The 18,704-nt window shown below is 37.1% G+C and overlaps 1 protein-coding gene across 1 annotated transcript in view; it reads right to left on the bottom strand.

Annotated features, from left to right (window-relative positions):
- Positions 1-18,704, bottom strand: part of LOC5567836 (CD2-associated protein) — an 81,433-nt gene that overhangs the window by 56,017 nt on the left and 6,712 nt on the right. Inside the window, exon 2 of the mRNA XM_021857447.1 lies at positions 6,359-7,264. Coding sequence (XP_021713139.1) covers positions 6,359-6,374 — 16 coding nt within the window. The 5' untranslated portion in view covers positions 6,375-7,264. The remainder of the gene's footprint in view (positions 1-6,358; positions 7,265-18,704) is intronic.

Below are 18,704 nucleotides of genomic sequence, written 5' to 3' on the forward strand. Positions count from 1 at the left end.
CACCGCAAAAAAAAAAACAGTAGGTACGCCCGTTTGCATGACGGCATTTTTAGTGTCTTGGCAAAAATTGTACATTCGCGATCTCTAACCGGCGATGGCAAGTTTCGTTTGAAAACCATTCAAAGGGACGACAATTGCTTTGACTGCCATTCAGAAAAAAAACATACGCAATTCCCTGGAATCGACGCTGAGCTATTTCAATGTGTGACTCCAGCGCGAGCAGTGCCAAGGCTTTTCAACGGACGTTTGACGAAGAATAATGCATTGAGTGAATGGGCGTAGCCAGGATTTTTATGATGGGGAAAGGACCAAGAGACTTTAAATAAGTGTACCAATAACCTCAACGAATGTCTTATGACGGAGTTGGTGGTCCAATGGCTACCGGTTCTGCTTCATAAGCAGAAGGACATGGGTTAATTTCCAGGCCTGTACCTTTCCTCGTACTTTGTAGTTGTATCTTTCATTTCACTCTTGATATATCACATTTGATTTTTCTATCTCAATTCATAGCATTTGCTAGAACCAGAAACGGAACGAAAAACCGTTTCCTTATGCTTCCATTCTTCCAGCATTATAGCACGCCTTTCCTCACGCCTGATACATAGGCAGTCTGCAAACCAAACAGCAAAGCTCTCTGTCATAAATTTACCACCCGTAGACCTTCCCCTATGAACTGGTATAGATGCAGGGGTATATCCGGTTTACTGTGGAAGCCAGTTTAATGCATCATCAATTTCTCGAAAATCCAAAATTCTCGAATTTCCGAAATCTCTATTAGAATTTTTGAGGATTTTTTTGAAGATCCCTTAAGAGAACCCAATGAAGGTTTTGTTAGACGAATTCTTGAAAAGAACTCTATTGGAATCCCACTTAAGTTCCTGGGGGTGTTCTTGCAGAAATCGCGCTAAAGGACCTTCTCTAAATTTAATATCTGAAGTAATGTTTGGAAAAATAAACAAGGAACATTCTTGAACAAATGTATCTGAGGTATTCTGCATACTTCCTTAAAGAAGCACATTCTTGGAGAAAAGCCTAGTATAGTATCTAAAATTTACTTAACACAAATCACTGGAAATCTCTTTTTTAAATCTCTCTTGGGAAATGCTCGAAGATGTTTAAAGTGAAATTCTTGGTCGAGCTATTGGTAAGGATTTTTTAATTGACATAAACCTTTTGAGTGTCACGTTTGTTGGCACTATTCCTTACAAGATCCATTATGGACTGTTGATAAAACCTTTCTTGTAAGATCTTTGGCAAAACCTTGATTTTTGCTGACTCCATGAGAAATATTACATTAAAGTTTAGTATAGAGAGTGAAGAATTACCTACATCCCCACTTCCATGCTATAATTCACTTTGATATGTGAAGTTTTTCTAGGTTAAATTGTCTGAAACATTACAATAAGAAGCACTTCAATATGACGAATGTTATGTCAAATTCTGCCAGTACCACTTCCAAATTCTTCCACAGGGATTTAGCTATTTTTCCAAATTTTCTTTCCATAACTCCCGAAATATTACCAATGATTTCTACAGAAATGCTTTTATTAATTCTTTCAGGGATTTTATCAACAATTTATTCAGGCTTCTAAGAAAAGTAATTCTTCTGGTTCCAGTAATCTATTTAGGGACTCCTTATGCAATTTTTGTAGAAATTCTATCAGTATTCCTCCTGAAATTTTTAGATGATATTTCCCATCTTATTGTTATTTTTATTTATCGCAACCAAGTAGAAATCATTCAAAAAATGCGCCAGACAATTATCCGGATCTTCGTCTGAATTTTGTTTAAACAAATGGAGTTTTGCTAAACACGTTACCAGGAATTCTTTCAGGGCCAAGACTAGTACATCTGCTCTACATGTTACAAGAAAAAATGACTCTTTCTAACTGAATGCATTAATATGTTATACTAGGGCGGTTCAAGATTTGAAAAAGTTTGAAAATCCAATCTCTCATATCTTTTTTATTATCCTTACCATAAAAAAACAGTGTTCAGTGAAATTTTCAGCTTTCTAGGTTGTGATATAAAGGTGGCCCAAAGACAAAGTAGGTTTATATGGAAATTACTATGAAGAAATTTTGAAAAACGTTCCAAACACGTTAGTACTGTTATGTTAGTACAAACTTATCATCCCATTGTAAAAACTCACTCTTCAAACCATAATAAAGATATTTGCTGAAGGGAGAAACTCAATCCGACGCATAGGAGAGGAGATATTCATGTTTGTTTGCTATTATTTTGCTTCATATGGGATTATAGCCCTGCAAACATCTACAAAAATCCCAAACATAAATAGCTCAAAAGGGATTTGTTTCTTCAGCAATACACTTCATTAAGGTGTGAAAAATGAGTTTCCACTATGGCATGAAGAGTTTGTACTTACATTATAGTACTAACGTGTTCGAAACATTTTTTTAAATTTCTCCATAGTAATTTCCATATAAACATAAATTGTCTTTGGGTCACTTTTAAATCACCACCGAGAAAGCCGAAAATTCCACAGAGCACTATTTTCATGGTAAGGATGGTAAGAAACATATGGGAGATTGGATTTTCAAACATTTTTAAATTTTGAATCGCCCAATGTTATGCCTATCTACATCGAAGAGGAATTAATTTATCACATACAAATTGAGAAATGTAGGAAATTTTAAAAACATATTATTAAAATTGCGATGAAAATCCAGGTAAAATTCTAGTGTATTTCCTTTATATGGAACCATTGTGATAGAAATTACTCCAAGATAACCTCTACAGTAATCCATACATCGATTTCCACAGGGATTCAACAAGGGATTTCATCAGATTCCTCCAGGGTTACTTCCTACTATTCCTATACGATTAACTTTAGATCGCAACCACCTATTTTAGATTGGTTCGTATAGGGCTCCAGCAATGCCTTTAGTAATTCATCCAGAAATTCTACCTTAAGTTTCTCCAGGTAATCTACAGGGGTTTCTCTTTGCAAGAAGGTTTCTAAGGAATTCTTATAGGAATGCTTCCAGCCATTCCTCCATAATTTCTTGCAGGGATTCTTGAATGTATTTTACAGAAATTCTACAAGAGACTCCTCCAAGGATTCTTTCTGGAAAACCTTTTTAGAGTTTCTTGCCGGAATGTCCCCAAGGTTTCGCCAGTAACTCCTTCAAGGATTACTCCAGATATTTCTGCAGAAATTCCTCTATGAATTCCTCCAAGGATACTTACAAGATTTCCCCTTAAATGTCTTCAGTAATGACTTCGGAGAGTTCTTCAGGGATTATAACTGGATTTTTTCTGCAATTCCACCTCAAAAGATTCTACTATAAATTACTTTACGAATGCATCAAAGAATTTACCAAGAGTTTCCTCCATGAATTATCCCAGAGAAACCTCCAGGGAAATCGTTATAAGAATTACTGCCTGATGTTTTTTCCAGGGAAATTTTTCCAGAAAACATACCAAAACCCTGTAAGTTTTCATTGAGGAGGCCCGGAAGATATAATTGCAGTAGTAGAGTGATGCAAATTTTGAAATTTTGGCTCCCCTATGCTTAAACGATTTTTGTTATGGTAAAGAGCATCCTCCCAAAGTTTGAAGTGATTCGGAAGAAATTTGACTGTGCACACGCCATTTGAAGTTTATATGGAGATTACTATGCAAAACGCCAACCTTTTGTGTTCAGCCCTCTATCTCTTCGTCATAATATTTTATGGAAAAGTGAACAAACTCTACTCACGTGAAATCCTTTCAGCTACAACTTTGCCGAAGATCACATTTCAATTGGACGTCAGGATAAATTGCTAGTGGGTTTGCATTTTGCATGCCTAACCAACTGCCCGGCAGGCAACAGTGGTGCTCCTGGCGGGCAGAATAGATCAAAGTAATCCAGGCTACTATGTTCTACAGCAAAAAAGCAGTGTTGCTCTGAAAGTAATTGAATGGTCATCTCAGCATGATTTAGACTTTGTTATCAATGATAACAAATTATCCTTATGTCCAATCAAAATGTGGTCTTCGGCAAAATTGTAGCTGGGAAGAATTCACTTGAGAAGAGTATGTTCACTTTTCTATAGATTATTATTACGAGTAGTTAGAGGACTGAATCCCAAAGTTTTGCCTTTTCCATAATAATTTCCGTATAAACTTCAAATGGCGTGTGCACAACTAAATTTCTTCCAAATCACTACACATTTTGGGAGAGTGATTTTTATCATAATTGACATCGTTTAAGCACAGGGCAGCAAAAATTTCAAAATTTGCATCAGTCTATTGCAGTAGTCTCTGGAGAGTTACCCGGGGTAATTCCTGAAAAAAAAATCCTTCGAACTGTTTTTGGAGGATCCTATGTTGAATTTTTTCTGAATTAATCTGAAGAAATCCATGAACAAATGTCTGAGGGAATTTGTGGAGTAATCACTTGAAACAATACTCCTAGAAAGATCCCTGATAAATTTCTGGGAAATATTTTTAATTCATTTCTGAAAATAAAGAAGGATTAGTTGAGGGAAATCGGTATTTAATAATATACTTTGATAACAGTTCGTTTTTACAGTTCACGCGAATATTGAACGATTTTTTTTTCAACGAACGTTCGTGCATTGAACGCACTGTGTAATCAAAGCTTATGAAGATAAAAACACAGGGCTGTTGTATTTGGCAAATAAAAGAGCTGTGTTTTTATTTTCTTTGATTTGTCTATTCAAAAAGAGAAAAGTGCTTTTTTGACTTTTGCTCCATTTTAATTTGGGCCTTAATATAATTTCAAGAATTCAATCAGGATTTTTTACGGATAACTTTTTTCCAGAGATTTCACCAGGGATTTTTCTTAGATTTTTCCAAAAACAAGTCTTAAGTTTGTTGTTAAGTCTCCAGAATTTGTCCGAATAATCTTTGATCGATTTCTTAAGGATTTCCTCCAAGATTCGTGTTAGGAACATATTCAAGAATGCAATCATTTATTGCTCCGGAAATGCATCCAGGGATCTGAAATAGTCGTTCAGGATTTCTTCAAGATTTCGACCAGAGGATTCTCGAAGGATACCATCAGGAATTACTCCTGAGATTCCTGCAGCGATTCCTCTAGAAGTTCTTTAACGAATTTCTGAACGAAGTCTACACATTTTTTTTTTCAGACTTTCTTCTAGGGACGTTTTTAAAGCCAAGGAAATGTTTCTGAATTTATTGAATAAAACGCTGAAGAATTCCGGAAGGTATTTCTAAAGAAAATTCTCTGAAGTAATATCTGATTATTTTTTGTGAGTTCTAAAATAACCCTTGATAAACTCCTACAATGATCTCTTAAAGTACTTCTAAGAAGTTCTAGAAGATTTACTAGACAATTGAAGTAAACAATCAAAAGAATCGCCGGAAAATATCATGCAGGCTTTTCTGAAGAAAGTTTTTCTGATGATGAAATCCCAGAAAAAAAATTGCTTCGGTGGATAGAATAATTGTTGTAGTATTATTAACCGATGTGAACATATTTGGAGAAACACCATGAGGAATCCCAAGTTGAATGGATTGAAAAATTCTTGAAATAGTTTATTAGAAATTTCCACGAATAATCCTTGAAGCAATTCCTGAGTGTACTTGCCAATCAACTCTTGAGTGAATCCCTTTAAAAATTTCTTGCAAAATAACTGAAAAAGAGAGATCTACAACTAAAATTCCAGGAGAAACAATTGGAGAAACCGGTTAGAGTTTAAACATATCTGGAGAAAATTATGGGATAATCTTTTGGAAGTTTTTTTAGTACTCTCTGTGGAAATTACTGAACGTAGTAGCGTCGGAGTTTTCAAAAATATCATTCTTAGATGAAGGAGGAATTCTTGGTGGCTCCCTCTGAAAATATTTTAAAAGGAATCTCTGAAGAAATCCCTAGATGAGTTCCTCGAGGAATCTGAGAAGAAATTGCTAAAGAATCTGTGGTACAATCGCGTACCTACTAGTCTATGAAGGTTTCTCTGGAGCTTCTTGAATTTCGCACCTGGATTTAATGAAGGCAGAATAATGCAAATAATAATAACCATTTTCGGCACTTTTAGGAAGCTTGCTTCCTCTCTAAAGAGACCTACTACTAGTCCTGGGCTACGCCCATGATTGAATGTGATGATTCATTTTTTCCGAACTTCTTTTCCAACTGCCGTCGCAGTCAGTCGATCACTCACAACGAGCCTCAGAGCGTTCCAAACGAAACTATGAATTACATGAGATTTTTTGATCGGAGAGGTTCAATAAAATGTTCGATTGGACACTGAACCTGCCTCCCACCAGTGAATGCGACGAATCGATGCGGTAATTCAGATTTAATTAATGGAAAACTGCGAGGAAAAACTTGCGCCAGGTGCCATGTGGAAATTGAGCAATCTCTTACCTCCAGTTTTCTCCATGTTGTTCCTCTTTTGCTGCCGGTGTGCGTTGTTTTCGCTCGTTTCCTTTCTGCCAAATGATTTGGGCTGATGGTGCTACTGATACACTATACCGCTCTTCTCTTTCACCGTGCAGAAAACCGAGAAGGTGATCGCAATGTTTCGCTTTTTGCGGTTGGCTCACTTGAATTGAAATACAGAAACTAGAGAGAGGTAGGCATCCAGCCGCGGGTACCCAGCCAAACGACAACTAGCCCGCGATACACTCACTCAATTCACAACTCACGGAGCACCTTGTGCCTTTACTTTCCTCCCCCTACTTGCTTCTGCGGCCGGCGGTCGACGACTGTTTCATGTATGCGGTGGAATTCTTGTTTTCTTCTTTGTGTGTCAAAGACCACAAAACAGCAGGGCAGTCAGTGTGGAATACGGGGAACTACTCCGTAAGCCACCGCGCCACGACACGACCAACCAACTACGGGACGAGGGTGAATTAATTCCCTGGCTGTATGTCCAGCTCTGCCCCTTTTTTACACAGCCCGACTCTCTTTCACTATCTTTTCGCTCTCTTCTTCTATAGCTCCAGCTCACGTTTTCTTGTTAGGGAGATCACACGTCGAATTTATCACATTTATTTTTACATTTTCGAATCTTTTATCATCTTCTTCTCGTGTGTACCTTCCTTCACACAAACACCGTTTTCCAGCGCCCGGTACTTTCTTCTTCCACACGTGTGTTTCCCCCCTGGCTGCCGCTACTACTGCTGCTGCTTCTGCTTCTACTTCTGCATTGGTTGTCGTGTCGATACGCTTCACTGTCACTCCGGTGTCCGAGAGCACACACCAAATCCGGACCATGTACCGTCGAAACTAAAAAAAAACGTCGTGCTTCCACCACTCAGAGCTGGGGGCCTGCAATAAAACCGAAAAAAACACACAAAAGCACACGATTAGCCACATAGAGCAGGGGTAACAGATAAAGAAACAAAACGAATGCAAATTTTATGCAAAAGAACAATCTGAGGGCCTGGTGTCTCTAACAATAATCATCCGGGCCGAAATGTTTCAGTAACCCACTCTTACTGAGCCGAAAATGGTAAGCGACCGCTATAGAACGTATGGGTTGACAGGGATCCCCAAAGGGGTTGAGACAAATGTTGTAACGTACTGTCATGGATACTATTTTTTTTGAATGATGGAATATTAGCAAAGAACCCTTACTACTTTGAAAAGCTCCATTAGTTCTTCTAGAAGCTCTGCATCCTTCAGGGTTGTAGAAATACAGGACCTATAGTCAGTTGCAGTTGTCTTATTCACTATAGAGAAGCGGTGCATGCATCTGAAAGAAGCTCGCTAAGCATTTCGGATAAGCTCTTAATGCTTCTGGGATAAGCTCTACAACTTCGGAAAAAAGCGTATCAAGAGCTTTTCAAACCTCTGTTGTAGAGAAGCTCTTCCAGCTTCCTAAAAATAATTCTCCTAGCTTATAGAAAAGCTTTTAAAATTTCTGAAGGTACACGGGGCTACCCCGTTTGGCATAAAGTCGTTTAGCATAATGGTCATTTGGCATAATGGACGTTTGGCATAAAAGAAAAGAAAATAAAAATTTAAATAGTGCTACTTAAAAGATGATCTGGTAATCAAAAGAAGGGAAAATAGTCGATGAAAATGTTAGTACAGTCGACTCTCCATAACTTGATATCCAAGGGACCATCGACTTATAGAATTATCGAGTTATAGAACACATCGACTCAAAAAATCCTAAAATCAAAGGATCAAATTTCTGTACTTCCAATACTTTTATGATCACATTTGTAAGAAAGCAATATTATTTTGTTGATAGCATTTAAAAAAATCATATTTGAAAAAGCTTTTCTCAAAATTCTCGAGAAATCACTTACAGTTAACTCTCCCTTACTCGATATTCCGTATCTCGATATCGAGTTAGAGAACCATAGTAAAAGTTGATTTTCATGGCTACCTCGATGGTTCCTTGGATCGCATTTGCACTGATTGTGTGTTCTATAACTCGATACCTCCCTAACTCGATGGTCCCTTCAATATCGAGTAAGGGAGAGTTGACTAAAAATCAACAATGTTATTTTCGGGTTTTTTCAACTTTCATTACAACATGCAAGTCTTTCTTCAGTTCTAAACAAGAATTGATCTATGTTTCCCTGTATAAAAAGGATTTTTAGAGAGATATCGAGTTATAGAGGGAAATTTACCTCACACGTAACATCGACTAGTGGAGACATCGAGTTATACAAATATCGACTTATGGAGAGCAAGATGTAAGGGAATTTCAAGGGACCGAAAAATAGTTATAGAATATATCGAGTTATAGAACATCGAGTTGTGGAGAGTCGACTGTAGTCATAACGCCAACGTAGGAAAGAAGACAAAATTGTCAATGAAAATGTTAGTAGTTACAATGCAAACCACTAGTTTAACAACGTGATGAGAAAGAACAGCCTATGACCAAAAGAAGGGAAAATCATATATGAGAATGTTAGCAATGGTAACGCCAAAAACATAGCAACTCAGTTTTCAATGATTATGCCAAATGACTATTATGCCAAACGACCGTTATGCCAAATTATTTTATGCCAAACGGCTTTATGCCAAATGGCGTTTCTCCCTTTTTAAGCTTTTGAAGAAAAACTTTTAAAGCTTTTGTAGAGAAGCTTCTGGAAAAAGCACTTCAAGCTTCCAAGCTTCCAAAAGAAAAACTTTAAGCTTCCAAGAGAAGCTCTTCAATCTTCCAAGAGAAGCTTTCCAAGCTTCCAAGAGAAGCTTTTCAAGCTTCCAAGAGAAGCTTTTCAAGCTTCCAAGAGAAGCTTTACAAGCTTCCAAGAGAAGATTTTCAAGCTTCCAATAGAAGATTTTAAAGCTTCCAAGAGATGCTTTTCAAGCTTCCAAGACAAGCTCATGAAGCCTCCAAGAGTAGCTCATCAAGCTTCCAAGCGAAGCTCTTCAAGCTTCCAAGCGAAGCTCTTCAAGCTTCAAAGCGAAGCTCTTCAAGCTTCCAAGCGAAGCTCTTCAAGCTTCCAAGCGAAGCTCTTCAAGCTTCCAAGAGAATCTCTTCAAGCTTCCTAGAGAAGATCTTCAAGCTCCCAAGAAAAGCTCTTCAAGTTTCCAAGCGAAGCTCTTCAAGCTTCCAAGAGAAGGTCTTCAAACTTGCAGGCGAAGCTCTTCAAGCTTGCAAGAGAAGCTCTTCAAGCTTCCAAGAGAAGCTCTTCAAGCTTACAAGATCTTCAAACTTGCAAGAGAAGCTCTTCAAGGTTGCAAGAGAAGCTCTTCAAGGTTGCAAGAGAAGCTATTCAAGATTGCAAGAGAAGCTCTTCAAGCTTCCAAGAGAAGCTCTTCAAGCTTCCAAGAGAAGCTCTTCAAGCTTCCAAGAGAAGCTCTTCAAGCTACCAAGAGAAGCTCTTCAAGCTTCCAAGAGAAGCTCTTCAAGCTTTCAAGAGAAGCTCTTCAAGCTTCCAAGAGAAGCTCTTCAAGCTTCCAAGAGAAGCTCTTCAAGCTTCCAAGAGAAGCTCTTCAAGCTTCCAAGAGAAGCTCTCTTCAAGCTTCCAAGAGAAGCTCTTCAAGCTTCCAAGAGAAGCTCTTCAAGCTTCCAAGAGAAGCTCTTCAAGCTTCCAAGAGAAGCTCTTCAAGCTTCCAAGAGAAGCTTTTCAAGCTTCCAATAGAAGCTTTTCAAGCTTCCAAGAGAAGCTTTTCAAGCTTTCAAGAGAAGCTCTTCAAGCTTGCAAGAGAAGCTCTTCAAGCTTCCAAGAGAAGCTCTTCAAGCTTTCAAAAGAAGCTTTCCAAGCTTCCAAGAGAAGCTCTTAAAGCATCTTAGATGCTTGAAAGAGAAGCTCTCCAAGCTTCTGAACAGAAACTCTCCAAGCTTCTGAAGATAAGTTCTTCAAGCTTCTGAAGAGAAGCACTCCAAGCTTTTAGGAGCATCTCTTGCAAAGCTCTTTAACGGAAACTGGAACTGGAAAAAGCTCTTCAAGTTTAAAAACTTTTTTATTCAATGGATAGCCCCTTGTTAGCACGAGGCTAAATCACCAATTTTAAAATCAATCAGGCAATCAGCTGATCCCAACCATCCCCCTCGAGTTGGGAACGACTGTCATAAATAACTCGGAAATTTCTCTTCTCGTGCAGGTCCGAATAAACTGGTTGATGTGTCATCGCCGAACAAAAACAACAACAAACAAACCGCATTCGAGACTGCGAGAGCCCGTCAAGATCGCGAGATTGGATTGAAGAACTTCCTGTAGGCAGCCAGAGAAAAAAAAACAACACAAACCGTCTGTTTTGGATGTGACACCTTTCTCTCGACTGCGAGTCTTTTTCGTCTGGTTTTCGGAATATGAGTCGAAAAACTACGGGGTGATTGTTTGGACCGGGGAACACACGACGACGACGACTATGACGGCGCTTGTATGAACGAATCCGATATGAATGGTCGCCACATTACGACTACCACTGATGTAAGATCGCGAGTGACTGAGGAACGGAAAACAAGAAAACTTGGAGAAGGCGACGACGAATGATAGAGTCACTTTTGCGATCAACACAAGTGTCATACAAAAACGCAGAAGTAACAGCAACAACAAAGGCCTACTACCATCATTGGAGGAAACGTATAAATGACGATGATTCACGGTCAGTCAGTGGGTTGCTTGATGTTGGTGATGATGACTTTTTGAGACCCGCTGAGATGGATGATGACCGAAGCCGATGATGAATGTGGACAAGAACTGTACGGTATCTACATTATGAAGTACGCATTGGCCTTTTTACATACAAAATTTAGTTTGTAAGCTTGGATCTTGGCTTCTATTACACCGATTGCCTCGAAATTATAATTACAGTCTTGAAATAACTTGAAATTTGGTAGTTTAAAATCTAAAAGCGTTAATTAAGGTATCAAATTGATACAAGAATGCAAACTTTGAATTAGATATAAATTTCAAATGCAAATTTTCTGACCAATATTGTGCCAAATTGATCAATTTATTTAGACAAACAAGTTTGTATGATAACATTTTTCAGTGAAATGGATTGTATTCAAAATATTTCAATATAAAAGCAATACTTTCTTCAAAAATTACCGCACGGTCAAGAAGCCCACGAAGTTTTACCAAATAAGGATGATAGTGTTGCCTAACGCAGAAAACCTAGAATGTAAGTTTGACATGAGACTAATGAAGAAATTAAAAAATGTAACTGCTTGGCACCAACATTTTAAACAGGTATAACTGCAATCAAAATTTTTCTATGAATTTGAAGAGAACGCAAAAAGACTCGTAGTATACTCTTCTATGACATCCTTGACGGATTTTTCTGTGAGATTTTCGATTCTTGGTGAAATTTTTGGTACAAGTCTTGAGCCCTGAACAAGTACTAAACATCGAACGTAAAAGTAGGCGATGATATAAGAAAACAACGCAAGCCGTAAATTCTAGGGAAATATCCACCATAGCAATGATTTTATTTGTTGAATTAAGGTTGGAGTTTTCATGAAAAGCCTTTGTAGATCGTTCGTTGGAACCGACGAGAGTCTCTCATCAAAAATCGGTCAAAGGCCCTGATTAACCTTTACAGTACTTGGTGCCGGCATCGAAGTTCAGAAATTCTGTAATTTCGCAATCGTTCGAACGATTTTGATGAAATTTTCAGAAAAAAAATCACAAATGAGTTATACTTCAAGTATTGAAGATTTCGAATTCGGTGATGGTTTTGCACTTAGGTCCAAATATGTTGCGTTACCTAGGATATTTCGAAATGGAAATGATGTGTCAATAATTTTATAAAATAGGTGCAAAATTGATCTGCTAGGCAGAATGTATCATCTCTTGTAGTTTGGAGAATATGACATACAAAAATGATTAATTGCGAATTTGCAAAAAAAGCTCTAAGGTAATTAATGTGAAAAAGCTTGTTTTCCGGTCGGGTCGTAAGGCCAAAAAGAAAAGGAAGCATATGAGAAGATTTGTATTCAATTTTATGCGAAAAATCATGTTATTCGAGCCGTTACACGATAAATGCACAAGAGGTCCCAAAAGTGGCCATTTAAAGCCCTATCGCAACCTGTCACCGAATGTAAAAAGATGATCAGAATCACTTTATAATTCATGGCATAGATCGTTGCAGAAATTTTTGTGACGTCATCATGTACTCTTCTACGGCATTTATGACCTTCTGGGTAGAAATCCATGAACATTTTGCTGTCAAAATTCATCAATAAATCAATGTCTCCCTTACTCGAGATTCCGTAGTTCGATATCGAGGTAAAGAACCATAGTAAAAGTTGGTTTTCATGGCTAACTATATGATCCCTTTGACCGAACTTGTACTGGTTTTGCGTTTTGCAACTTGATACCTCCCTAACTCGATGGTTCCTTCAATATAGAATTATAGAGGGTTGACTTGACTGTAAATGTTGGTAGATTATTTCCCTGGCATCAAACGAAATTTCCTGACTTGATGTTCGGAAACAGATTTCCCTGACTTTTTTTGATTAATCGAAACAAGGTGTTTTATAAATACAGTCAACTCTTGAGAACTATATGGACAAGACCATCGAGTTAGGGAGATATCGAGTTATAAAACACAAAACCAGTGCAAATGCGGTTCAAAGGACCATCGAGCTAGCCATGAAATAGAAGTTTACGCAGAATGGTGTTTTTTACAGCACGAGTCGTACATCTATCCAACGAGACTTGACAAGTTGGATAATTGCGACAAGTGCTGTTAAAAATCGAGTTCTGAAACGAATTGCTTACAATATTTTTTGAAATTTCGTAGAAGACCACTTGCGGATATCTGAAATCATATAGGGATGCAAACAACAATATTTTTAGAATTCTCAAAACTATTGTGTAATGAAGAAGCATTGCGTAAACAATCGTTACGCAACTGTTTTATTTAATTCAACTTTGAAAGTAGGCCGTCTCATGACAGATATGCGATACGAAAAACTGTCACTAACTTGATGTCGAGATACAAAATATCGAGTAAGGAAGAGTTAACTGTAAAAAAAATGAATAAACATCCCAAGTAACGCGTGCTGATTTCATGCAAAGTTTTAGGAATGTTACGCGCAGTATTTGTAGAAAAAATTAACCCAAGACTGCTTTCATTGTGTTGAATGATAAAATATGTTCTACATAACATTTCGCCTGAACAAAAATTGTTGGAAATTACCTACATTTAACGAAATCGTCATCGCAATGAAGTTCTGATTCGAAATCAATAGTTATTTGATTGTTTATCCATAGTTACACTATTGGAGGAACAAGTAGAGTATGCAAAAGTTCTATTTAATTTAGTAATTTTATTTCAAATTTACGTTACATTATCCAACTGAATTAAAGTCAACTCTCCGTAACTCGACATTGAAGGGACCATCGAGTTAGGGAGGCATCGAGTTATAGAACACACACGCGATCCAAGGGACCATCGAGGTAGCCATGGAAACCAAATTTTACTATGGTTCTCTAACTCGATATCGAGATACAAAATATCGAGTAAGAGAGAGTTGACTGAAGTTCATATTGGTTTCGTAACAAAAAGAATAGTGATTAATAGACACCATGAGCGTTAAAGGGTTAACAGTGGATGCGTTGCGATTAAAATTTAAAATTTGAAAAGGTAATCAAGATATTCTTCTTCTTGGCATCAACCTGGGACAGAGCCTGCTTCTCAGCTTAGTGTTCTTATGAGCACTTCTACAGTTAATAACTGAGAGCGTTCTTTGCCAAACTTGCCATTTTTGCATTCGACGATTTGCGTAATGTATAGTTTATTCAAGTTGATATGACTGGGCGATTGAGTACCTATTTATTACTTTTCAAACAATATAATCTGTATGAGCAAAGATGTACTCTGCTACTGAACTATCTCAGATTTAATTTCAGGCATAAACGACAATTTTGCACCCCTTTTTTATATTTTATTACGATCATTTCCCATACTGTTTTAGCGGAAACATGTTATTCTGAAATTCGGCTATTGCTTCAAGGAATTCCACAAAAAAAAACTCAGAAATTTCTCTTCTCTTCATTACATTTTTCCAGATATTCCTTCAATACTTTTTATGATCTCTTCTAAGATGTCCTCTAGAAGCTGACTAGTCTTGCGTTTTTCCAAGAATAGTATTAGAAATTCCTAGGTTTGTTTCAGGAATACTTTTAAAAATGTTTTTCAGGAATCACATTGATTTTTTCCCCAAACTTTTTCAAGAAATACTTTCAATAATTCTACACGATGATTCGTTACATGCAATTCATTTTAGGTAATATTTTACAATTCTGATATGAATTATTAAGGTGATTATACAGTGCATTGCGCGATTATTTATCGCGATGGCGATCTTGAAAACTTCTTAAAATGCTAGTAGATCGTCGCAGCTAGTTCCTCTGCGCGGTTATTCCTGATTTCCAAAGCATGATCGCGCAGAAGACACCACAACTACAGTGGCCTCTCCACATCTCGATATCGAAGGGACCATCGAGATAGGGACAGATCGGGACATCAATTTAATGAACACTAGATTGAAAATCACTACGTTACTAGGAAAATAGTAAACAAACAAACTTCATTTTGAGTTTCCAAATTGTTCTGAATCACTTATATCTGGTCTGGTAACCTTTAATAATGTTCATATCGACATTTGGAGAAATTGGGAACAAAAATTAACACGAACACTTCGAGATATAGAGATAACGTGATGAGGATATCGAGATATGAAGAGAGAAATCGTATGCAGAATGAAGGGACCGAAGCAATCATCGACATAGGGAGAGATATCGAGATGTAAAACATCGCGATGTGGAGAGTTCACTGTATTTGAAGTAACTGAGACGACCTACAAGCGTATTTTAAGATCGTCTCGAAGCCGAACTTCGAATTTTCAAGTTCACAGGTTTAGATAACCTGACAACCGTTCGCGTTGAAAATTTGATGGATTGATTGCATTCTGGTGATGATCAAACTGTCAAATTTTCATTTCAGAACTCTTTTTGTTTTTCTAGATTAATACTCTGAAAAAAATCAAGTTTTGGCTTCGTTTTACTATCATCTTAACGGATCATTTGGCCTTCATGGATTGAATAATGCGCTAATAATAAGTTTTCTAATGTGCCTATTAAATTTGTCGTGCCTCCAGCAAGAGTCCAAAAAACTCCTCTAAGAATTCTTTCATGGGTATCTCCAAGAAATTTCACAAAATGCAAAAAATGAGGAATTTTGAAAGGCATCCTCAGAATTTTTGGAGAATTTCCTGAGTATAGTCATAGAAAAAAAAAACTAGTCATATTTATGAGAAAGCTCATATAGAAAAGCATTATTATGAGCATAGATGACCGTACAATTCGTAGTTGCTACTCCGTGATTGACCAGAACAATCGAAGTTGCACAGGGAATTTATGAATGGGGCTTGGGATTAGCTTACCATTCTTCAATGTGCACAAATCGAGAGCTCAAATTTTAAAAGTCAATAACGGCGCCGGCCACGTCCTTACGGTCATCGGGGAAGGGAAGGAATGTTAGTTAGACAACCGTTGTTGCTAGAGACCGAGTATACCTCTGCATCTCCACAGTCGTGATGGATAGGATATTGGGTTAGTGGGATAAGGTAAAGATCTGGGAGTCACCAATGGTTGGTGATGCGATCCATGATATAATCACGCCTAATCGGATTCGCGACATAACTCGAAAAACGCACCCCGAAAAAGTCTTCATCACTCGCCCACGCAAGAGCAAGCGACTCGATCAATAGATCAAACACCACTAACGATCCGCGGCGCTTTTTTCTTTTCAATACTCGACCGACGCGCGACACGTTTGATCCTGCCCGTCACCCGCCCCCGCAGGAGCAATTGCCAAGGTCGAAAGATCAAACACAACTCATATAGAAAAGCATTATTATCTGAATAAACTGTTTTCAGAAACAACCTGAAAAAAACAGGAAACATCCTGGCCATACTCTTATATCTGAAACATATGTATTTTCGACGCAATTTTTTAATGCTTCTCATGCTGTAATTTTACATCAAATAAACGAAGAGTGAAACTGTGCAAAACATTTTAACCAAAAATGTACCACTACACTTTTTTATATTAAACTTTGGGAGGGATTATTAGAGTATGTTTAAAACTACAAATGAACTTTAACACTTCACTTTTTGCAAAAAAAAATAAAATACTAAAATCACTAAGGTGAGCAAATACCTTTAAACTCTAATATGTGTTGCTTATCTTGACAGATAGGCCTATTTCGTCAGTGTCGAGTGCTCGACTTGAAGAGAACATCGCATGGATCTATTATTTATACTAGAAAAAGTGTGTGGGTATGTTAGAACTAGATTCTACCTGTAATCGTATACAGGAGGTCATTTTTTAATTGTGTATCTAATCAAATGAAAGGATTGTCAAAATTACAAATTCCTGCTTGTTTGGCAGGTGGTCAATCAATGTGTTTATGTATTGTGTGTGTGAAGGTTAGGTATAAGTCTAAACAGCCAAGAGTAACCATTTCCTTGATCTTTGTTTAGTAATTTATTGTGGTTTTGTTTGAAAATTTCTATGCTTTCCGCTACGTCAAGCTTCCAAGGATTTGAAATGTACCATTCTTAAGAGCACAAATCTAGAAAAAACTAAACAGTGTTCAGAGCTGAACAATTGATCGATTGATCACCACCTGTGAGTAACCAATCTATCTTTTTATTTTCAAAATAAATGATTATTTAATTCACCAGATTGATGCTCTTGAAGCTATGAGATTCGTTTTTTTTTCATGTTCACTCAAATACGAGAATCCTTATTGGTTTTTCAATATACATAGTTTCACCAGTTTTACTTGTATAACTAGGAAACAACGGTCTGGCTTTTGCCAAGTTTCCCCTCTACCAGGACCAATACTCAGACGGACTAGGCAATGGCGCCCACATGAACACTGCTTTTTTATTAGTATTGTGACGTGGTAGTTTTTAAAAAGTACCCATATTCCCATGCTTCTGAGAAAAGGAAGCATTGTGAAAATCAGCAGCTCCATCAGAATTTGTTTGAAATAGAAGTGTAGTAGTGTCATTACTAATACTGTCTAGTCAAAATGGTTTTGAATAATTTGTCATTCAAGTGGTATTCTGATTACTCCTGTCTTTTACGTAAGATTAGAGTCTTAAATGTCAATTGTCGTCAAGTCTTAACAAAATTAGGCTGTTTAGTAAGAGTTCTAGTTAATTTCATTTTTGTTGTTAAAAGTATTTATTGGTCATTACGTTCATATATCCTTAAAAAAAAAGTCGCTTTCCTTGTCTGTTCAACATTTTTTCGAAACTAGCAAGTGTACCCTAATGATCGACCTCAGCGTCTTACTTTCCATAGTCATTTTTATAGTGAATATTGAAGAGTAAAGTTACCTTAGGCTTCTATTACAGTCTCCTACAAGATTCACTTTTCGGTGGCAAATGCAATGCTTCACAACGCCTACTTTCTACTTGTAAATTTTGCGAAAATGAAGCTGGAATTAGATTATTTATACCTCTGTTATAAAAGAGATATTTCTTATTATGGCAATGTAAAAACCATATTAAAATAAGATTGTCGCCACTTATTTCTACTCAGTGAATCTACTAGTCATTTTCCTAAGAGTTCCTAAGTATTCCCTACGTCGTATATGATAACGATGTGTCTAGCTAGCTAATAGTAAGAGTGGCTACGGATCATTCTGGTTAGCAAAAGGCAAACTGAACGTCACCAATAGTATTAATGTCCACTTCGAATAGATTAATTATTTGAAATGGGCATCAATTCTATCAATAACGCAGAATGTCCGTTGGATCACATCCGAGATATTATTGCGTCTATGCCATATGAATTATGACGCGGCTTTAAGCAAAAAGTGCCAAAATGTGATACCACCACTACAGGTTACGCCTTTGGTTTCCATCTTATGGGCTAATGGATTATGCCCTCCCATCGCGGCAAGGTCGCATAACCAAGGGGAGGGTACTTGTATAACTAGGAAACATTAGAATAAAATATTTTTGAAGCATTGTATGCCAACTTCGAAGAAGTTGTTCGGAGAGCACTATTGATACTTTTTATTTCAGAAAATTTGAATTCTGAGGAAACAGTGAACTACAGTTTACTATATTTTATATAAACGCATTTTCCTAATGATGAAATGCTTTTTTGAAAGATTGATTACCAATTTTTTCATAAATCGTATTGAATGTAAACATCATGCTTATTAACGATTTTATTACTGAAATAGCCTGATCGATAACTTTGCAGACAATCAACTTGTTTGATGTTGTAGTATTGATATTTTTCCCTGACCTCAAGAAAA

The sequence above is a fragment of the Aedes aegypti genome, chromosome 1 (genome assembly GCF_002204515.2).
Source record: "Aedes aegypti strain LVP_AGWG chromosome 1, AaegL5.0 Primary Assembly, whole genome shotgun sequence".
NCBI classification, from domain to species: Eukaryota; Metazoa; Arthropoda; class Insecta; order Diptera; family Culicidae; genus Aedes; species Aedes aegypti.